Genomic DNA, 23685 nt, shown 5'->3' with positions numbered 1-23685 from the left:
AATACTGACATCAAAATTTATAAATAAAATAGGAAGATGCTATGGCAAAGATTCTTACCTGGGAGTAGATTGTGTTTGGTAGATTATGTTTGGTTTCCTTTTGAAAGTCTGTGTATCATATTTTATGTATATAAAACTATAATCTGAGGTGAGCCTCTTAGCTTTACAAGACAGCCAAAGGAGTTCAAGGTATAAAAAAAGATTAAGAACTACTGGATTCTAGCAACGTATCATAGAGTATATGTTATCAATAGGTTGAAATTATGCCAGAAATAGAGCATTGCTTCAATTAGAAAAATATCAACATAATGGACCATATTAATAACAAGAGCAACAAAAATCATGTACCAACTATCATACAAAAAGCTTTTGAAAAGATATAGTATCCATTTCTGTCAAAACCATTAGAAAACAAAGGAATAAATTAACCTTTCTTCAGTATAGACAGTATTTATCTAAAACCAAGAATGAACATTAAATATAGGAGAATAAACTATAGACTGTCCAATAAGATCAGGTTTAAAGCAAGGATGTCCATTATTACTTTTCTTCAAAATATTGCTAAAAATGATAGCTAAACCAATAAAACAAGAAAAGAAATTTAAGCTATAATAAACTCAGGCAAAAAGGAAGAAAAATTATTACTTCTTATTGATAAGATGCTTTACTTGGAAAATAGAAAATTGGGTCAGCAGTGGATAGAGTACCAGTCTTGAATCAGGTGGACCCTTGTTCAAATCCAGTCTCAGACCCTTAAGAATTGCCAAACTGTGTGACCTTGGGCAAGTATTTAACCTCCACTGCCTTACAAAAACAAAAACAAAAAAATAGAAAATCAACTAAAAAATGAAAACAGTAAATATAGTTAACCTGTAGCTATTTAAAACCCTCACATCAGTCATCAATATTTCTCTAAAAAGTATCCAACAAGAAAAGATAAAGTAAGAGACTTCATTTAAAGTAATTCCTGGAGGGGCGGCTAGGTGGCACAGTGCATAAAGCACTGGCCCTGGAGTCAGGAGTACCTGGGTTCAAATCCGGTCTCAGACACTTAATAATTACCTAGCTGTGTGGCCTTGGTCAAGCCACTTAACCCCATTTGCCTGCAAAAAAACCTAAAAAAAAAAAAAATGTATAAAAAAAATTCCTGAAAAGATAAATTAGTTGGGACTCAATCTGCCAAGACAAGAACTATATAAATACTAATATAAAATTAGTATTCTTTACACAAATCAAGACATATCTGTATAACTGGGAAATATTAATTGTTCATAAGCAGGATGACCTAAGATAATATCATCAGTAGTACCTAAATTACTTATTGTGTGCCATATCAAACTACCAAAGAATTATTTCATAAAGCTAGAAAAAGTTATTAAATTCCTCTGAAGAACAAAAGGTCAAGAATCTCAAAATAATAATGATAATGAAAAAAATTGAAAAGGAGGCCTAAAAACATCATTTCTCAAACTATAAGACAAAGTAGTAATCATCAAAATCATCTGGTACACTGACAAATGGTCAAAGGATATGCAGAGGAAATTTACAGATGAGGAAATCAAAGTGATTCATAGTCTTATGAAAAATTGCTCTAAATCATTTCTTATTAGAGAAATGCAAATTAAACCTCACACCTGTCAGACTGGCCAATGTGACCAGAAAGGACAATGATCATTGTTGGAAGGGTTGGGGGAAATCTGGGACACTAATACATTGTTTGGTGAACTCACCCAACCTTTCTGGAAAGCAGTCTGAACTACACCCAAAGGGCAACAAAAATGTGCATACCCTTTGATCCAACAATACCACTATTGGCTCTATACCCTGAAGAGATGACGAAAAAGGGCAAAATCATCACTTGTACAAAAATATTCATAGTTGCCCTGTTTGTGGTGGCAAGGAATCGGGAATCTGTAGGATACTAGATAATACATTGTAACAATATAAAAACAAACAATTCTAAACAACTTAAGAAGTCTGATCAACACAACTAAAATTCCAGATGAAGCATGCTACCCACTTTGGACATGGCCAGTGTGGGATTTGTTTTCCTTGACTATGTATATTTGTTATGAGTGTTTTGTTTTTCATTTTTGTTTAAAAAGGGAAAGGAGGAAGATGGGAGAGAAAATAAATTGTGTTTATTGAAAAAAAAAGTTTTTAAAGTCAACATGTATATGTGCAAAGTCAGAAAAGCAGTAAACCAAATTTATTAGACAAAGCATTATTCAAACTGTAATCCTAAATTCTTTAGCATTAAAAAGGCAGTATAATTTCATTAGTTTTTTTCTAAATAAGTAATTTTTTTTATACCTTTTTGGTCTTTTCAGGATTAAAATTGTACACAATCTGGCTGCAAGTCACCATGTCCTCCAAATCTAACTCAGGTTCTAACTTCGTCCTTAAAACATAAAGAAATAAAAGTACTTTAATAGAGAAACATACTCCAAGAATAAAGGGATTATGTACTTGCACAAAACTATATACAAATCAATTAGTAAACAATTTATTAAGCATCTCTTATGTGCCAAATATTGAACAGAAGTTAATGGAACTAACCTTGTAGAACTACTGCGTATATTTTGAATTTCTTTGTTGTAGCTCACACTGTTAATAATGGTCTGGAATGCTTCAATGGGATCAATAAGTTGACCCCAGACTTTTGAGCCAAGGCGATCCAGAATCACCATGAAGCAGTGTAATGCTGGCCAGAAAGGATCTACACTATCCTCTGAAATATAAATTAACAGTTCAATGAGAGGAAAATTTGAAAAAAATTGTTATTGATAACTGAACATTTTTACCCATTATTAAATGTATATTTATTATTAAATTATTATTAAATAACAATATTATTATCAGGTTTAAAGCAGGGATGTCTACTATCACTTTTTATTCCATATATTGCTAAAAATGCTAGCTAAATCAATTAAAAGAAAAAGAAATGTATGTTATAATAAGCACAGGCAAAAAGGAAGAAAAATTATTACTTCTTATTGATAATATGGTTTCGGTGGAGCAGTGTGGATAGTCATTATTATATGTGTACAAAATTAAAAGTTTAGCAAGAAGTAAAAAATAAAATATACTAGCCACCTTTAAAGAAACAGATGCCATATATTTATATTCAAGAAAGCTCTTTCAAAGCCCATATAAATTATATACAACTATGGTTTTTGTAAAAGTGTTTCTCTCTTTTGGGAGACTCCAGGAAAAGACATACATTTTTAGACATGGATCAAATGTTGATTTGTTTTACTTGTCCAAGTTTAATTGTTACAAAGTAGATTGACTTTTATCTTTTTGTTTTGCTTTACTTTATTACTAGTAATACAGATGTATAAAAAAAAATCGAAGAAAACTGAATCATTTTAGCATTATAAAAGATGCACAGAATAGAACAGAAGAAAGTTCAGAAAAAGACAAGAGACTAGCCAGATAGCTGTATCCTTCATAGATTACTGATTTCATGTATAATCTTGGGGCAGCTAGATGGCGTAGTGGATAGAGTACCAGCCCTGGAGTCAGGAGTACCTGAGTTCAAATCTGGCCTCAGACACTTAATTATTACTTAGCTATGTGGCCTTGGGCCACACTTAACCCCATTTGCCTTGCAAAAAAACCAAAATGAAACACGTATAATCTTGTTTTATTTTGTTTGGGTATAGAGAATTACCCATGTTTAATGATGTTTGACACTTAAGAAAAAAGTTCCTTCTATCCCCCTCTTCCACACAAAACAGGCACTGTTCTCAGCATACTTCCAACAGTTAGCCAGATCCAACATCAAATCTTGGCCCCATAGTAAGTATTAAAGGAAAGGGAGAAAATAAAACTAGGCTGATTCATAATAAAGTGAATTCTAGGTGTGTGACACTAACAATGAGTTTCTACATAACAATAGGTCAAAGTATCCAGCCCAAGTGGTTGTTACCATTTGATGGCTTTTCCATGGTATGAAGTATTGACTGCATAAAATCATTTTGCTTGTCTGAGCCCAGTAACAAAGAATCCATGGCTTGCTCCTCAAGAATAGTTAGCAACATACATATTCCTGAAAGACAAGTTCATATTTCTCTGAAATCATTAGCTCTTCAAAATGATCAGCACCATATAGATTCCTTAAATATAATTTAATGTTTCTTTGAAATATTAACAACATATTAAAAAAGTCTCCTAAGATATGGTTGGCCAAAAAAATGATCCAGTAGGGATTAAAAGAATAATTCATGGCAGTCTAAAGTCCTTTAGGCAAAGCTTAATCAAGAAACTATTCTTGACAGTCTAAAACAAAAGCATTTCCACGTGACTCTTAGGGTTATCAATTCAATTAAAAAAGAAGAAAACTATTGTTGAGTAGACAATTATGGCTCAGATGACTGTTAGGTATCTTATATAGAATGAATTTATCTCAGATGTACAATTTTTAAGAATAGTTTTTGTTTTCCCACTAGGGGAAAAAAGTATTAAAAATCAAATTCCTCTGCGCTAACAATTGTGTTACAGTAATATGGTTTTAAATAAGCAGTTTGTTACTGTTTGACAATTTAGTTACAAAGATATGGACTTTATTGTAACAGTATTTATAGAGGTTTGAGTTTTAGAAATAACTTTATGAGGTCACATGATTCCTCTTAAACACTCCTGAAATTCTTTAAGGCTTTCTAAAATTATTTCAATGACAGAATTGGAACTAGGAAGTCTTTAGGATACTAGATAATTATCATATAATCACATCACAAATGAAGAAGAATTTCCATGCAGGACAGCTATAATCAGCTGAGAAAATTCAATACAGTAAGAATAAAACTTACCTAACCAGTAATTTTTGCAGTTCTTTGTGTCATACATGTGAGACGGTAGAAGGATAAGTTTACCCTTCTCAATTTCTTTAGAAGTATAAACATCTGGATTTTCTAAAAGCCCCAACTCAATAACTCTAAACAAGCAAGTCAATACCTCCTGCAAATCATAGTAATCATCTCTGTCTACTTTCCCCAAATTTCTGGCTGTCAGAATAGCCCATCGTCGAATCTATATGAAAGAAAAAAAAGCATATATTAAAAAGATTGAGCACAATGATGAAACTCAGACTTTTTAATTAAAGCAAAGCTTAACTGTAAATGAAAGCCCTTGACCAAAATAATAAGATCAGAAAGCTTATTAATTTCATTTTAACTGAGAACTGTAATAAGAATGAATGCTTTCTATGGTTCTATGTTTTTATTTTCATACCCTTGAATATAAACCTGTAAACTTTTGGTGTAAAATTTAAGAATTAAAAAAAAAGTTTTAAATTGCAAAATATATTTTTAAAACGAAAATCAAACAATCCTCACAGAGCACTCAAAATTTGTGTATACAACAGTATTTACAACAATTTGCACCAATATTGCAATTTGATTCAACTAGGTATTAATTATAATATTATATTAATGGAAGACTCTACCAACGGCAAAAAGCAGTTAAGTATATGACTCTAAATATGCAACAAATGACACTCTGCAGCCATAACACACTCACAACTCACCATTTCATTGGGATGTACCAAGAACAAATAGATCCCTGGATGTTTGTCAAATACCTGAAAGGAGCAGTTAGCTTGCTCCATTCTACAAAGTGCTGCTACACATAATTCATCTAAATAGAAAGAAAAACACAGTAAAATAAAAGATGAAAATATACATCAGCTAAAATCAGCCTATTCTGTTTACTTCAATAGTTTTACAGGTAAATAGAAAGTTCTTTAAAGGAATCATTAGATTACCATGAAAACATCAGGGAACTCCTAATGAATCATTTTCATTGTAATGGAAATAAGGCAACTCAAAGCAACATGATATAATGGAAAGAAGTTAAGCTAAGATGACTTAAGCTCTACTGTATCGATTTTAGACAACTCTAACTATTCTGTGTCTGACTTACTTCATCTTTAAAATAAGGTTGAACTAGATGGCATCAAAGATCTCTTCTAATCCTGGATATTTTAATTTTTTCTTCTTCTTTTTTTTTGCAAGGCAATGGGGTAAAGTGGCTTGCCCAAAGCCACACGGCTAGGTAATTATTAAGTGTCTGAGGTCGGATTTGAACCCAGGTACTCCTGACTCCAAGGTCAGTGCTCTATTCACTACATCACCTAGCCACCCTGACATTGTAATTTCTATTCGGTTATTAAGCACCTTTTATGTGCTAGTCTCAGATGTTATAACAACAAAAGGCACAGTCTCTACTTTTAAGGAACCTCTATTTTATTGGAAGTAATCATCATCTACCCAAACAGAGTGTATGATGGGGAAATAAACCTGAAAAGAGAGGCTGGATTTAGGTTTGTGCAGTTTTAAATGCAATAGTGAAAATATTTGTATTTGTTCATAGAAGAGACGGGAGCCACTGCAACTTCTTGGGCAGAGAAGTGCTATTATCAGACCCATGTTTGAATAATAGCATTTTGGTAGTGGAGAATGTATTGGAGAAGAAAACCTGAAGGGAGGGATAATAGGAAGAAGAAAGGATCATAAATATAAAACTTGACAGAGGTCATCCAAGTCTAATGCATTCATTTTAAAGATGAGACCTAAAGAGATTAAGTGCCCAAGGTCACAGAGGTGTGTCAGAGGTAGAAGTTAAACAAAATTAAGAGATTGCTGCCAACAGTCCAGGCAAGAGATAATAAGGGCTTGAATTATGCTGGTGGCTCTGTGACTGGAGACAAGCAAATGGATTTGAGAAGTAATGTGAAAATACTGATACTGGTAATTGATAAGATATTGGAGAGAAAGTAAGTGAAGGGAAAAAAGCAAAGTCAAGGATCACTGAAATTGTAAATTTGTGTGATTTGAAAGTTGGAGATATTCTCAACAGAAATAGGGAAGAGAAGTGGATTTGAAGAAAATATGAATTCTATTTTAGACATGGAAGGATCATAAGAGGTGGAAATTTGAGATACAGTTTTTAATAACAAAATTCAAGTTCCAGAGAGCATAGTGGAAAGGAAATGCAAAATAGGATAGGGTTCAAAAGGGATAAAACTGAAATGGATGAAGATAGAGGCTGCAGAAATAGGGGAAGAGAATTTTCATTTAGACAATCTTTGGTTCTGAATCACTGTAATTCAGAGAGGAATACTGAATATACAATGCTATAAATTTTTTTTTTTTAGGTTTTTTGCAAGGCAAATGGGGGTTAAGTGGCTTGCCTAAGGCCACACAGCTAGATAATTATTAAGTGTCTGAGGCTGGATTTGAAATCAGGGACTCCTGACCCCAGAGCCAGTGCTCTATCCACTGCACCATCTAGCCGCCTCCATAAACTTCTTAATAAGGAATGCTTCCATGGTAACTCAGACAAGGTCTTAGCTAGGATGTTACCTTTATTTTCACCTGTGGGGGATGAGATGAGAGACAGGAAAAAAAATAGCGTGAGGTTCTGATCCTGGGCTGAGAGTAAGTTTCTGAACTCACATTGGTTATGATTCTATAAGTCTAAGATACTCACTGAGATGTTCATTTAAGAGCAGATAAGGATATCTCAGTATTTCAAGAAGAGGAACTCGAAGTTTGTTTTCAAAGTCTTGGCCAGTGAAACCAAACAGTTGTGTTTCACCATTATCATCTACTATAAATAGCTCGTCATCTTCTTCAATTTCGGCTTTCATGCATTTTTCAAAATGATGTATGAGACGGGAGGTTTCAAAATCCCATAAGATCTATCAGAAGAAAAAAAGACAGAGCTCTTAATGAAAATCCTGTGCATAATGACCCATAGAGAATTTTAATAAATAAAAATTTAGAAATTTTAAGATAATTATTAATAAAGTGCCAATACTTATTTTTTTTAGCAGGCATAGTTCAATTTATTCCTTTTTCATTTAAAAAAAATCTATATGATTGCCACATTAGCTGCCTGGGTCCTCTAGACAGACATATTTAAGTCTTCACAAGGTAATCTGTAAATTCCTAACAGGGAGACTTAGTGAACAAGGTCTCCTTCACAGGTCTGGGTTGGGAGCTGTATATTTTGGAGATGGAATCAAAAGTAGCTTTACTAAAGTTGCCCAGTTGCTCACTTCTGCCCTTGCAGAACTGAAGCAGTCATCAATTCCAGACATCATCAGGAGCTTCTTAGCCACAGAAGATCATATGCATCAGAATCAATCCACAACATCCAGTGACCTTGCAGGGTGCTGTATGAGGCTTGCCAATCTTGTTCCTCCAGTAGTCATGTCTCATAGGAAGCTTGGTCAGAATGACAAGCACCACAAATAGTTGTGGCCACTTCCTTGGAACACTTGACACCTACTGTAGTTGCCAATGACCACAAAAGCCTTGAACCTGGTACGTTAACAAGTTCTAGTTTGTTTCTGAACAGGTATGATCTTCAGAACCTTATCTTTCAATGAGGATCCCAGGAAGAAATCTATGATCTTAGACTCCTTAACAGAAAGGGAAAAAAGATAGTGGCAGGAACCCATTCCTTGTTTTTGATCTTTCCATCCCAGGCCTCCCTCTCCTCCTAAAGCACTGGTTTCATTCACCATTTGGTGTTCACTGGAAGTAGAAGTTTTCAATACTTTTTAAAAGAAATCTCTGGGAAAGAACTATAAACTTTTGGGGGTTTTTTGTTTTCTTTTTTAGGTATTTGCAAGGCAATGGGGTTAAGTGGCTTGCCCGAGGCCACACAGCTAGGTAAATTAAGTGTCTGAGGCAGGATTTGAACTCCTGACTCCAGGGCCGGTGGTCTATCCACTGTGCCACCTAGCTGCCCCTAAAAGAACTATAAACTTTGAACACAGATGGAAGCATACTATTTTTTCCACTTCTTTCCCCCTTTTGTTCTGATTTTTCTTTACAACATGATTAATGCGGAAATATTCTTAACTAATTAATTGTACCTGTAGAACCTGTATCAGATTATTTGCTGTCTTGGGGAGGGAAAAGGGAAGGGAGAGAAAGGAAAATCTGAAAATCAAAATCTTACAAAAATAAATGTTCAAAACTATTGTTACATGTAATTAGAAAAAATTAAAAGAAATATCTGAATCAGATAAACAATGCTGTTTTGTTTAAAAGTATAAATTATATAGAGAAGGATTAGCTTGGGCAAAAGATTAAACGAGATAAAAATTAATACTTTTCCCTTTTTTTCAGATTCCCTTTTGTAGAAATCATGCAGTAATCACTGGCTTGAAGCTAGTCCATCCTTACGACACTATTATTTCATATCACTGAGCAAAAGCATTTCAGCTCTGAACTCTGAACTGAACTTTATTTGTAAATTGGGGGAAATAATCCTTGTTAACTCATTGTGTAGCAGGGAAAAGAAACACCAGAGAAAAGGTCAGATATTATTCTAAACAATGAAAAGTTTTGTTTAGTTTCAAAACTGGGACCCTTCATAAATAAAGAACAAGTAGTCTATAGATAGTCTCAAGCACTGCTGTCCTCTCCTCCATGCTTTAGGATCAGTTTCCCCTTTCTTACCAAACACATTTGGCTACAAATCTAAATCTTTATGGTTAGGTATTCAAAATTAAAATTTATATACTAGTTTCTTTGGTTAGAAAATTCTGCTGCCTCTGATAATTTTCCAAAATGTTTCAAAAAGAAATGTTTATAAAGAAACAAGTACAAGTCACCTAAATACAATAAGTCAACAGTCATATCCATTTAATATGAAAAAATTGTTCTTGTTCAACAAATTGATTCTATTCCAAAATCTGAACGTATGAAGCTCAGAAACTCTCCCTCATGGAGACTGAATTTCAGACTTAACACCTCCTCAGAGTAAGTTTTGGATTATGTGAATAAAGTTCAAATCCATTCTCTTCCCTATGCTCTCACTCTAAATAATCTATTTTTTTTCTTATTTTAGTTAATAATCTAGGTTTAATCCAATTACCTCATGCAAAGAAGGTAGTTTATCTCTTGCTTTGTGGTATTCAGCCACACACTCCAAGCAGAAACAGAGGTCTTCATTAGCTGTGAAAACCTCACAGGAAAGGGTCCCAAAAGCATAGCTTTTTAGGAAGTCAACAGTGGACTCACCACCTGGTGTACACCAGCGACATGTGCTCATTCTGTACCTAAACTCAGGAAAAAAAAAATATATCAATACTGAAGAAAAAAATAGTGCCAAGTAAAATTCTGGATATATTTTCTTATGTGGATATAAATGTATTTATAGGCTGAGTACATCACCAACTCCTCGATTTAAAATATTTGTCTACCATTTCTAAATCCAATCCTCTTAAAATCTGTCTTGTAACTTAACAGTTGTACTATCCCTTATATTAGGAAAACTTTGTCTCAACTTTGAAGACCAAAAGCATTCTGTCAATATGAAATGTAAGAAATTCACAGTAAACATTTATATAATTTTATAAGTACTTTTCAGCATTTTAATTATTTTACAGATGAGGAAACTGTGGCTCAGAGAGATAAAGTGGCTTGTCCAAAGTCACATGGCTAATAAGTAGAAGAGCCAGAGCTGAATCCAAGTCTTCTGAGTCTAAGTCCAGTTTTTTTTAGACATACTTTGTTATTTTTAAACTGCCTCAAACTCAATTAAACCTCTCCAGTTAAAAAAGAGATCATTCATATCAAAAACAAATCAGACAATGAACTTACGTACAATAAGTAACATATAAGATTAAAAAAAGTAAGCTAGGGGCAGCTTAGGTGGAGCAGTGGATATAGCACCGACCCTGGAGTCAGGACTACATGAGTTCAAATCTGACCTCAGACACTTAATAATTACCTGTGTGTAACCTTGGGCAAGCCACTTAACCCCAGTGCCTTGCAAAAATCAAACAACAAAAAAAGAATGCAAGCTGACCTTATAGTGAATAGATAGCAGATAAAAACCCTAATTTCCCCAAAATATTAAGGGAATCTGAAAAAGGTCTCTATTGTATGTATCTTTTCTGGAAAAGTTATAGAAAGATAGAAAAATAAAAAACCCCCCAACAACCTCCAAACCCAATGTAAAATGATAAACATAGAATTTCAAGAGGAAAAGGGACCTCTGAGGCAATCTAATTCAATTTATTTCTGAACAGGAATCCCTTCTATAAAACTTCCAACTTTGGAAGATGGACCTATCTTTTTTTTCTTTTTTTGCAAAAGTAGAGGAATATGAAAGTGAAACTATCTCAGTTGAAAATAAGGCAAACTAGGTTATCATCTTCAATTTTTAAAAGTTGTCTTATTACTATTACTATGTCATTTTGTTCTAATGTTTTCTTCCTTTTTGATCTGATTCTTCTCTTATAACATGTTCAATATTTATCCATGTTTAGCATGGTTACAAGTATAAAGCCTATATCAGATTGCTTTCTATCCAATCCAGGGGAGGGGAGAGGGAAGAAGAAAAATTGTAAAACTCAAAATCTTGTAAAAAAAAAAGTGGTAAAAACTACCATTCTATATACTTGAAAAAACAAAAATATTTATATTTAAAAAAGAAAAGAAAATTAGGCAGATTGAGGCACAAAACTCTAAGCACAATCAATTTATTAGTAAGGCTAGCAATTACCAATAAAAGAAATCTCTCAGCACCTCAGAAAGTCAAAAGACTTCAAGTGAAGGCTGATAAATAATTTATAAGTAAAAGGAGCAGTAACCAAAAATTAGAAAGCAGTAACACAGATGGGGAAAACAATATAATTGGCTACAACGCCTGTAGCGTCATGGATAGGGAAAATAAATGATTGGTCACAAGATCAGAAACATCATAGGTATGAGGGACAATAATACTGGGTAGACATGAGGAATGTGAAGCTAGCAATAACCCCTTCTTATCCTGTTGCCAAGAAATTGCTGATTGAGCTCACCTAGATCATACAAAAATAACTCATGGTATATATAGATAACATATTTCTCCTTAATTGCAAAAATATAACTAATTACTGAGAGAGAACAGATTTCTCTTCTAGTTATCAATCAAGGACAGCTAGTGGTATAGATATAATGGGCTTTCTTTACTTAAAAGTGATTTAGAGAATAGCTGAACTTTTAAACAATTCTAGAAAGAAAAACTTATGGAAAAGCTGAACTTTTTAAAACTCTGAATTTAACTTATAGAGGAAATGGAATTTTAGGTAGTTGGCATCAAAATGTTATACAGAATATGTAGAACAGAATCAATTAAAATGGAATCAAAATCAATTTTATTTTCTCAAAATTCTGCATTTACTTTCAAGACTTGCTTGAAGTGTCAGTTTTGCTTTGTCATATGGATGACACTGAGAAGTGAAAGGGGACGATATATAGAAACGATGTTTAAAAAGCTTTTTGCAAGCAAGGCCATGGTAAAAGGAATAGCTCCTACAAAATAAGATCTAGAAAACAAATTTTAACAGAAATTTAAGAAAAACATCAGTGAATCATTTATCTAGCCAAGTTTGACATATGTAGTCAAAGAGGTCTATAGGGAGTCAGAAACAAGCTGTACACCGGGTCAAGCAGAATTCTAATACAAGGGTACCTTGTTGGTGGAAAGTGCCAACCTCCACTACACCCCTCTCTACCCTACTACAGCTCTGGAGTTCTATCAAGGAACAACTTCAGAAGCAAGCAGGATCAATGCAACTTAGTTCCCAAGAGTAGATTAAGGTTAGAGTTATAGCTTCTAGCCTATTAGGAAGCCTGTGAAGAAATAATCAGGGAAAGAACACCAAGCCAACAGGAAGCCTACAGTTCCATCTCTCTGAACTAACAGAACTTCCCCTTTGGTTAACTGTGTCTGAGGCTAGCAGCAGGCTATTTTTTTTTAGTTTCAAAAAGCTTTTATTAGTGGCTCCCCTAAAGGCAAAATATCAGAAAACAGAAAATTATCCACTGCAGACACATCTTTTTGTAATAAATAGAATCTTTATCCCTTTCTTTCCCGCTAGTATACATACTTTCATCTTATTATGACAATTAAGAGCAGTTTTCCATGTCCAATACATGACTTGTTTAAAAAGGCACCCATTAATTATGACTGTCCACCAGTGCAATTTCTTTCTCCATAGTCTCAACCACAAGCTGTAACATTAGAAAGCTCTTTTGCTCAATCTAATAAAAATATTTTAACTGTAACCTGCTTTCCCCTTCTGTTAGAAAAATAAGAATCTCCAAGTTTTTTCTATATTTGGAACACTCAACAATTGAGGGGAAAAAAAACCCCTATCTGAAATAGTTAAATAATTACAAATTGATGGTCATAAACTTAGGGAGGTGAAACTCAAAATCATACAACCAGACATGTTAAACTGCCTCCTCCCTCAAGTAGATAATTAGAAAAAGAAATGATTTGTCTATTAGGCCAGATAAATTCTACTCCTGCAATGCTCTGAGGTAACCCCCTTTCCCAAATACCAATGATACTATGGCTGATGATGGAGCTTGCAACAGAGCTCACAGTTTAAATCCCAAACAGAGAAAGTCAGCAGAATGACAAGGGAGTTCAATGACCCAAGTGAAGTGCTGGTAAAGGCACAAGGAGAGGAATCACAGGTAACTTTTAGTGCCCTTTTCATTTAACAAGCCACACATTAGTAGAGCAGCCCAAAGACTCCTGACTTTCCATCTCCACATTTCCAGTCAACATGAGTAGCAACCTTCTTGTATGCTGTCAGTTGAAGGGAAATCAACCACTCTGAGGATCTCATCAAAGTTCCTGCCAGTAGTTGCAGGGTAGAGGATAGATAGCTTCAACTTCTTATCTGGGACAAAAATAAATACCACTCAAGCTGTCATTGGCATACCCTGCCCATCCCGCTCATCTGGGTCTAATATGCCCAACTTGATGGCAAGGTCCCGTTTGTGATCATCCAATGATGGGGAAAGGCAGCTTCTCCAAGGGCTCATCACCATTGTATGCAATGATATCCTTACTCCAGGCAAGATGGTCTTGGACAGAGTCCATTAACATTCCGCTTGGCAAATTCTGGGGCCAGTTTGGCCCAGCTCTGTTGTGCACACCGGAGTGAAATCCCAAGGGTGGGAAAAGAGAATGCCCCATGAGTCTCCGAGGAAGTCATGGAAGTGGATGCAGCGGTGGTGTCGGCCTCGAAGTTGGGGGCCTCCTCTCCAAGAAGCAGCCCTCTGGGCACAGCGGTGGCACACGGGGCCAGCAGGCTACTATTGACTGAAACCAAACCCAAGCCAGACCAATGGGACAGCAATCAGACTTTAACCTAGATCATACCTCTTTGAAAACAATGAAAGCCTACAAAATCAAGACCTCTCCCTGAGATCCAGCAACAATATAATATTTAATATCACCAAGAAAGTAGAGGAGCAGTCCAGATCCCTCCTGAAGTGTATGAACTCCAGCCCTAATATCAAGTCCAAAATCCAGAAGCAGGTTGGAAAAATAAGCAAATCAAAAAGAATTCCATCATAAAGAATTATGGTAGCAACTTTGCTTGAGACCCAAACCAAGAAAAGAATGACTCTAAAGTATCTATTAGAAAAGCTGCACAGAAAAACAGTGTCCACAAAATTGAATTAGAATTCCTGGAAAAAATAATTTTAAAAAGGGTTTTTTTTCAATGAAAGGAGTTTCAGGAAAAATGGAAAATGAAATAACTATAACTCAAATAATAAATTCCCTGTGAAAAATGTAATCAACCAAATACAAGTCAATGACTTCATCAGATGGAAAAATTACAGCTAACTCAAAAACCTAAGAGTAAATTTCCATTGGACTTTTCCATTAAGCCCCACCCAGGAACTTCATTCTGCAAGATCATATCAACCTTCGTACCTTCAGCCTCCATGTAAAAGAATCCAGAGCAGTCATTTCATCATTTCCTACTATGCTGCACTTTTCTCGATTTCTCCATGTCTGGTACTTTCTTTGCTCTCCTCTCCTAACCTTTCAGTTTCTTTTGTGAGTAGCATTCCCCAACTAGATTACAAATTCCTTAAGGGCAGAGACTTTTATTTGTGTCACTTAGCATGGTAATTAATGTATTAGCTGATTAACTGACTATAAAACATAACAAGAAAACTGACCTGGAACACAGAGGAAAAAAACATTTAAGCAGCACTTAACTATAAGAACACCATGATCAAAACAAAAATCCAGACATTCTAATTTAAGATCTGATACAGATCTCTTGGAACCAGTCTTTAGGTGGTCTAGTGAATCAAATGCAGCTTTAGACACTGTGTGACTGGGCAAGACACTGGTTTGCCTCAGTTACAAGCAATAAAGTGGCGATTAATAGCACCCACCTCTTAGAGTGGTTGAGAAGCAGTAATTTATAAAACTTTAAGCACAAGGGCTAACGCTGCTATCGTAGTAAGTGCTATCAATTATTTTTTACAGATAATTTTTTTACAGAAAAAAGAATTTTCCTATAATTCAACAAAAAGCAAGCTTTTTGGTGTCCTATTTTTTTTTTTACATTAGACTTGGCTTTATGAACATTAGTGGCTAAGACTGCCACACTTTCATATTTATCTTCTACTTGTCCTTGCTTTTATGTTTTCTACATCTAAAATGTTAATGTACAGATTTCTTTCAATATTTTTCCCTCTCATTGGAATAATGTTTTGATGACTTCATTCTTTAGAGCTTTTCATTCCCTGATTTTTCTTATAAAACTAATCTTTGCAACCTTTTGAAATATGCTTTCACAAAATCTAGAATGTATTAATTTGTTCAGTCAATTACCACTAAATTCCTACTATTTGTTGGGCACTGTGCTAGGAACCAGGAAAGTCATTAACAACTGGAGATGTCAAACTATATGCTTAGTTTTCCTTTCTTTGTCTCACTAGTTTCAAGTAGGGTTAACTTCTCCCTAAAGTTAACATAATAACTATCCTAAGATTAGGGGTTAACTTTCTCTCATGTCTCATGTCTTTCCTAGTAAGCCCTCCTTTTATATCAGAATTAATTCCAAGATAATTTCTCTCATTGGCTCTTCTACCTTTAGACAAAGAAATTAACTATTCTCTCAGCAGAGCATCCTGAAACTGTCTAGAAAACAAGTACCTAATGGTCATGATATCATACATTTGTATGAGATTTGTTCCTTTAGGCTCCCCACTTCTCATTTTCCTGTCCAGTAGTTTGTATTCAATATTGTTTCAGCTTCCATAGTTCACCATCATGCTTCCACACACAAAACTACTTGGACCTATTTATGGTTAGGTCACCCTATCTCTCCCAAACTGTATAATTCACTGATTGCTCTTGACCTTAATTCCACTGTTAATCATTATGGAAGCTTTGGCTGGCTCTAACCTGGAATGGTTTATTTACCTCACTTGATACAATCAGTTAAAATTTCCTGCATCCACCACATTCCTCTCATTGGTGCTAGACTTAACATAGATACCCAACTGGCTTTTGTCCTGTTAACTCAGAACTCAAGTGAACCCTCAGCCCTCAGACTTTCCCACCAATAGGGTTTACAGGCCTTTTGTCACCTCACTTGTCTCTTTCCCATGTTTTTTACATTTATCCTATTCCACATAATAAATTATACCTTTTCATAGTCATATTCTACTCATGACTGGTGAAATATCTTGAAATAGTTAGAATTGTCAAATTTGCCTCTCCTTAGTTTCTAGTTCACACTGAAAATTACCCATATTTTGTACAATATACAGATATAGGAGCATAGATTTAGAAATAATTTTTATCACTTTTATCTCTGAAAAAGGGATTTCATCTGATCTCTTCACTTTCCTAACAGATTTCTATTGGGTTTTTCCCCCCACTGTGTCAACTCTTCCTCATCAATCCTAACCTGTTTTATTTTCTGTTTCTTGGGTTTTGTCCATGAATTTCTGGACATCTCTACTACCATTCTTCCTACACCAAATTTACTCATGTTACTTAGATTGATGGACAGATTGAAGTTTTCTTTCTCTCCCAGTTCAAGCTTAAAGTTCTTTTCATTAGACCTGCAGGATTTCTCACAAATACATTCTTATGTAGCCTGTTTGGTGGCATTCCAGTCCTAGCCATATATTTTTATTTTTTAAAAATGAACTAGAATATCAACATGAACATTTTCATATACATAGATTAGAAAACTATAAATGAAATTGTGAATCTTTTACATAAAGTTTTAATAAATACTTTAATGTGATACTACCAAAATTGTCCTTTGCATCTGGGTCCCCTGCTAAACTTCCTTCTGCTCTTTGGAGTATTTTAAAAACATTTGATTATCTTTGCTTTTTTCCTTCACTACCAGCATATTCCCCACTCTGCCCCTCCACCCCAATATAAGTCCTCTCTTGTTATAAGCATAATCAAGCAAAATACATATTGTATTAGTCATGTCTGAAACACAGTAATTTGTTGTGCACCTGTAGTTCATCACTTCACTAGCAGGAGGAATGTTTATCATCAGTCTTCTGGAGATGTCTATTGGCCACTGGATTGATCAGAATTCTTAAATTTGTCAAAGTTGTTGTTCTTTACAAAGTTATGGCTTAATGTATCAAGAATTCTCCTAGTTGTACTCACTTCATTGCATCAGTTTATAAAGGTCTTCCCAGGATTCTCTGAATCCATGCCTTCTGGCACATCTTATGAAGCAATAATTTCATTAATTCAGCTACTATAATTTCTTCAGTCATGTCCCAGTTGATGAACTCCCACTTTATCCTAATTCTTTGCTACAACAAAAAGCTGTTACACATATTTCTATATAATATGGATCATTTTCCTATCTCTGACCTTGCATATATATATGTCTAGCAGAAGTACCACTAGTTCAAAGGGTATGCTAAGTTAGTGATTTCTTGAGATATAATGCTAAGTGACTGGCTGAATTCATAACACCAACAATGCATTTCTTACAAATGTGTCTGTCTTCCCACAGCTCCTCCAATAAATATTTTCCCTTTTTTGCTGATGTCAATTTGATGAACATGAAATATAACTGTTCTAATTTGAATTTCTCTTACATGGTTTGGGGCAAATTTTACATATGGTTGAAGACTTAAAATTCTTCCCTTGAAAACTCCCTATTTGTATCCATTAGGAAATGGCTCCTGTTCAAATGTATCTGTATTAATTCCACATTTATCTTGGAAACCAGACCTTTAACAGAGAAATCTGCTGCAGATTTTCCTTCCAATTCTAACTGTGGGTTTTCGTTAATACAAAACCTCTTTAATTTTAAGTATTCAAAACTATACATTTTATTTATGATCATCTCTTTTTTGACCAAGTACATTTAACCCATCCATTGATGTAAAAGAGTTTCTTCTAGTCTTCTATAATTTTTACAATTTTATGTTTTATATCACAGTCATTACTGTATTTGTAGTTTACTTCAGTATAGGGTGAGATGAGTTATCTAATTTTTTCCAGACTATTTTCTTTGTATTTTTTTTAAAGAGTATAAGTCTTTGAATTTATATAAAATACAACTCTGCTGTTTGATTCCTTTTGGATCTTATGTTCCTTAACTGGTCTTGCTGATCAACTTTCTTATTTTTTAACCAGTACCAATATTTTGAAATAGTAGCAAACTATTTCAATGATTATTTTGTAATACAGTTAAGAGTTAATGTACTTTCATTTTCTCTTAAAACTTTTAATCTTTTGTTCCTTCAGATGACTTGTTAGTCTATCTGGTTCTATGATGCAATCCTATGGTAGTTTATTTGATATGGCACTGAATCAAACTAAATATTATTCTTTTTATTATATAATCAAGGTCAAATAATGAGCAATTATTTCCTCTCCAATTATTTTAGTCTTCTTCTATTCCTACAGTGTTTTCTAATTTTAGTCATACAATTTCTGTGTGTATCTTGGTAAGTAGATGCCCTCTGTATTTCTATATACATACATACTGTAGTAAAAGTATTGAATTCTATGAAAAAACACTGGCTAAGATGTCAAAAAAGAAGTATAAAAGCATATAAAGGAGGAAAATTAAAGTTTCTATCAGTCAAAATGATTGGAATAAACTCCCCTATAAAAATGAGAAAGAATGAATTACTCACTAATATATTGCTTATTACAAATGTACTAGCAGCATAAAGCTTCTCACACAGTTCAAGTGAGAGGATGAGCAGAATTTATTCTACTTCGGGAAACTTTCTGAAGCAATAGCAATCATGATCTCAATCAATAAACATGATTTAAAAGATAAGCAAGAAAACTAAATTATACTTAAAGCTAATATAGATAATGAAGTAGAAAGGCAGTGGATAGAGCACAAGCCTTGGAGTCAGGAGGACCTGAATTCAAATCTGACCTCAGATACTTAATACTTACTTTGCTGTGTTACCTGAGGCAAATCACTTAACCCCATTGCCTTGCAAAAATAAAAACAAAAAATGAAGTAGCATTAATACTTTACATATATGTACATTGTATGGCATGATATCTAAATACTAAATAACAAAATCAAATTACAGGAAAAGGAACGAAATTAATATTTGACTGTCTCATTATAACCCTTTCAATTATAACAAAACATATGAAGTTAAAGTGCTTAATAGAGTTTTACAAATATTAGATGTCTTAACTGCTCTGGTATGCTGAAAAAATAATCAGAGCACTATCATATCTAGCTATTACTTCATTATTTATGCTGCCTTAAAGCATAATGTGCATAAGTAAGTTCTTTTATGCTTTTTTTCCTTCTTTCCTAGCTCCTCTTTACAAATCAAAAAAAGCTTCTACTATACAAGATATTTCTTTAAATAGACTTCAGAAGTCTGTATTACCACTACTCTAAATCTAGAACAAGGTCCTCCTCTTCACATATAATCCAAGAATTTATCTTTACATGAATTTTTACATTTTAAGCATTTGAATAATTTCCCTAAGAAACATTATGTTATTAAGCTTGAACAAGCATTAATAGAAATAAAACTAAATCTGAACTGGGAGTGAGCTTGCTTGCAAAAAACTATCATGTTGATTCAGCATTTCCAGTTGCAGTCTTCAAATCACAAGGGAAATGGAAAGAAAGGAACAGAGACAGGAGCTGAGCATTAACAGTAGCTATTGAACCTAAAACCCACTCTGGACTTAACAAGCTAAGACAAAAACAACTAGAGAATTAGGGACAGTAAAAGAGAAAATGAGGGAAAGAGAAAATGAGGGAAAGGGGAAGGAAAAAAAGAAATCAAGTTTGGTCCATCTGCACAGATCAACTGGAATGGACTGAAGCTAATATTTGTACACTTTCTCCAGGATCTGAACTAAGATTCCCCAAGTCTTTTCTTTCCCCAACTTCTCAACTTTTAACTATCCAGTAACAGACACTGAAACATGCACTGCATGCTCCTTTTATTTAAACATTTCCTGTATTGCTTTAAACATAAAGCCAATTGTTTTTCTAAAGATAATCAAAAACAAAATAGGATAGAACCAATCCTCTGTATTAATATTAGAAATTTTCTTGAGGATTCCAAGTTGTGATAGTAACTATATTTTTTCATCTGATGTAAAATCAGAGAAAATAGTAAAGACTTTATGTCTTTTATATTGAACTGATTCTAAGCTTAAAATACAAACCTAAATTAGCTAATTTAGTAAACTAGTATGTGGCTGACTAAATCTCCAGAATAGGGCTGAGGAGACACTTACCAAGAGAAAAGATCACACCCTAAAACCACCCTCCAGTGAGGAGACAGGAAAAGCATGGAAAGGATTCAGCTCTGTCCCTATCAAATAAAGAGGGAGCAGAAAGGATTAGTTTTCAATGTTTATATTCATTCAATTCTCCTTTATCCAGTTTACTTGTGAAGTCTTGATATTCCCATTGCCCTCACCCCCTCCCCATATCTGAATATGCTTTTGTCTTACACATCCTATTTATAAGAAATTCTTCCTTTTTGGTTCTTCCATAGTGCAATCTTATCTCCCTTATTTTCCTTACTTTAAACCAACAGAACAATCAAATACTCAAGCCCTATGTTTGCCAAGTCTTGAAAACATCAATATTCTGAATGAACTTTTGCTCCCCCCCATAAGAAATTAAACACTTCAATGTACCTTTTTCAATTGCTCAAAAGTAATTGTCTTATTAGGGATTTCTTCTTCAACTGTCTTGCATTTCATAGATTCTCCTCAGCTCTGGTATCAGGAATACTTCAATGCACTCCATTTTCCCCACAGAACTATACTCTGATTTTACAGGTGCAAATTATTCTTCACTATAAGCCTTTCTCATTTGCCTTTTGGAATCATATTCCATTTTTCTTTATTGTAACTGCTGCAGTCTCATGAGTCCAACTGTTACGATACTCCAGTTCTGACTGCCTAAAACAAAACTATCCAAAATGGAAGGCCACATGTGGCTGCCTGTGAATTTACTAACAGTCAAGCTACCAAAGAGCTGTCACTAAAATGGCAAATCAAAACATATTGTCTATTGTTTCAATAAAAACTTTTAAAAGGAAGGTTGGATGGCCCTGGCCTAAAGTATTATTTTTTTTTACTCAGCTGAAAGCTCTAGATTTTGAGTATTTCTGAGTATTTTCAATATTGGGGTTTCTTATACAAAGTGGCAAGCAAGTTCATTTCACTTTGCCCTCATTCTAATACACGGGGTAGTTTATGATTAGCTAAAACATAATTTTCAGATTTTATTGCTTGGTCATTGACTTATGCTGGGAGTCAATTCTCTCCTTAGCCTGCTTTCCAGGTCACTTGTTTCTGTAAGGAATCAGTAGATCCCCAACATTTTCTTCTAATCCTTTGATCTTTATTCAAGAATTTTACTCATAGAATCTTTAAGTTCTCTCTGTTCCATTCTACTTTTCAGAGAATTTATTACTTGAATAAGCTTTCCTCCTTCTGTTCAAAATTCTTAATTTGCCTGATTTTTCTTCTTGAACTCAAAGAAAAAATTTTAACTTTTTTTCACTTTGCCTAAATTTTCCCAGGTCCCCTCTTTTCTTTCCCACTCCCACAGGAAACATCTTCATTAACTAATTACAGAAAAAAAATCAGCAAACCCAAAACTGAAAAAACTCTGGACACGTTTTACATTTACATATTCCACCATCTTTCTTTCCTGAAAAATGGGAAATATCTTCTCACTTTTTTTGAGGCCATGCTTTTTTTGGTAATTTTTGTAACATCCATTTTCAATTATTGTTTTTCCAATTTCATTGTTATAGTCATTGCATATGGGTAGGGGAGGATGGGTCTGCTTCAATCTGTTTCAATTCATGCAAAATCTTTTCTTTTCATTTATCTCTGAATTCCATGTCATTTCTTACAGGACAGTAATATTTCCTAACATTAATACACCAAAATTTACTTAGCTATCTCTTTTCCATCCAATCTATGTACTTATGCTTTGTTTCTAGTTCAGTATCATAAAAAGTGTTGTGCTCTTAAGTAATTTTTATCAATGACTTCATTGGGATATATGCATAATAGAGGAATCTCTAGGTTAAAGATTATGGAAATTTACTTACCTCATTTGCATAAATCCAAATAGCTTTCCAGTACCAGTAGTATCAATTCACAACTCCACCATTAAACAATGCATTTAGTAGGGCTATCTTTCACAAACCTACTAACATGGACTTTTCCATTTTTTTTTTGGTCTATCATCTTTTGTAAATCTGCTAAAAGATGAAATCTGGGGATTGCAAATTTTTTTTCTCTTATTATTTAAAGCTCTTTATTCCTAATACATTCTCACTCTTACTTCAATTCTTTCACTTTTGTAGATTTTCTGGCCAAGGCATTTTTTCTGAGGTTTAGAGTACCGTGCAGTTATCTCCTGCAATTTTTCTAACCCTGCACTATTTCTTCATTGAGCTTGGAAATTTGTTTATTAATTCTTTTAGCCTCAGATCTTGAATTGAGATTTTATGTTTAGGTTATCCCTCTCTGACACACTTATACAGGCCTTATGTATTAGTTTTATTTTGGTCTATAGGACAAAGTACTACTGCTGACCTGGAAGAAGTGATTCATGCAACCTTAATCTCATTCTTTCCCAAGTTCTTCAGCAATTTTTTCACTTCTCTCATGCTCCCAACTGCCCTTTGGACATTTTGAATCTGATGGGCTGGAGACATAATATGACCAAAACTGAACTCCCCCTCCCTCCCCCACCTATCCAGTCCTCCCCTTTCCCTACCTTCCATTATTATGTAAATCATCACCACCATCCAGTCTCCCAGGATCACAAGCCCTATAAGGAACCATCCTCAACTTTTAATTCTCTCATCCCTACCTACATCCAATCATTTGTCAAATTTTGTTATTTCAACCTTTGTACCATCTCTAAGGTGCATACTTTTGTGATATCATCATACCTGAACCAATTAAATAGCTTTCTGGATGGTCTTCAACCTCAAGTGTTTCCACACTCACTCCAGACCATCCTTCATTCGGTTGTCAAAGAACTGCAGGTCTGACCATGTCACCCACCCACTAAACTTCAATGCCTCCTTACAATCTATGACCAAATATAAAAATCCCAGTTTGGCTTTTAAAGCCTTTCACAAATCTCACCTCTTCCCCCTTTTTCAGTCTTATGTTTTATTTCCTTCTAGATTCTCTGTGATCCTGTGACACTGACCTTTTGCTTTTTATACATGATACTCCTTTTTATACATGATACTGCCTTTTCATTGCTGTCCCCATGCTTGGAAAGTTTTTTTTTTCTTTAATATCAAGTTTCAGTTCAATTCCCACAGCTGAAGGTGGTTTTGCCAGTTCCCCTCAATGCTACTTTTC

At 34.2% G+C, this 23685-nt stretch overlaps 1 protein-coding gene and 1 pseudogene across 9 annotated transcripts in view; both read right to left on the bottom strand.

Annotated features, from left to right (window-relative positions):
* The window catches only part of SETX (senataxin), a 94560-nt gene that overhangs the window by 52894 nt on the left and 17981 nt on the right, over window positions 1-23685 (bottom strand). For 3 of the 9 annotated variants that reach the window (XM_074210844.1, XM_074210850.1, XM_074210851.1), the window contains exons 1-8: window positions 19246-23045; window positions 9898-10081; window positions 7495-7705; window positions 5531-5640; window positions 4815-5034; window positions 3935-4054; window positions 2560-2731; window positions 2314-2401 (exon numbers count right to left, since the gene is read on the bottom strand). In XM_074210844.1, the coding sequence (XP_074066945.1) occupies window positions 2314-2401; window positions 2560-2731; window positions 3935-4054; window positions 4815-5034; window positions 5531-5640; window positions 7495-7705; window positions 9898-10074 (1098 nt within the window). In that variant the 5' untranslated portion in view covers window positions 10075-10081; window positions 19246-23045. Of the gene's footprint in view, window positions 1-2313; window positions 2402-2559; window positions 2732-3934; window positions 4055-4814; window positions 5035-5530; window positions 5641-7494; window positions 7706-9897; window positions 10082-19245; window positions 23046-23685 lie in introns of those variants that run through there. The other 6 variants (XM_074210848.1, XM_074210849.1, XM_074210847.1 and 3 more) reach the window with 4 other exon arrangements.
* On the bottom strand, window positions 10088-14167 carry LOC141493100 (peroxiredoxin-6 pseudogene; annotated as a pseudogene).

The sequence above is a fragment of the Macrotis lagotis genome, chromosome 1 (genome assembly GCF_037893015.1).
Source record: "Macrotis lagotis isolate mMagLag1 chromosome 1, bilby.v1.9.chrom.fasta, whole genome shotgun sequence".
Classification (NCBI taxonomy): Eukaryota; Metazoa; Chordata; class Mammalia; order Peramelemorphia; family Peramelidae; genus Macrotis; species Macrotis lagotis.
Note: the sequence above shows the minus strand (reverse complement) of the source record. Positions and strands in the feature narration are given on the sequence as shown.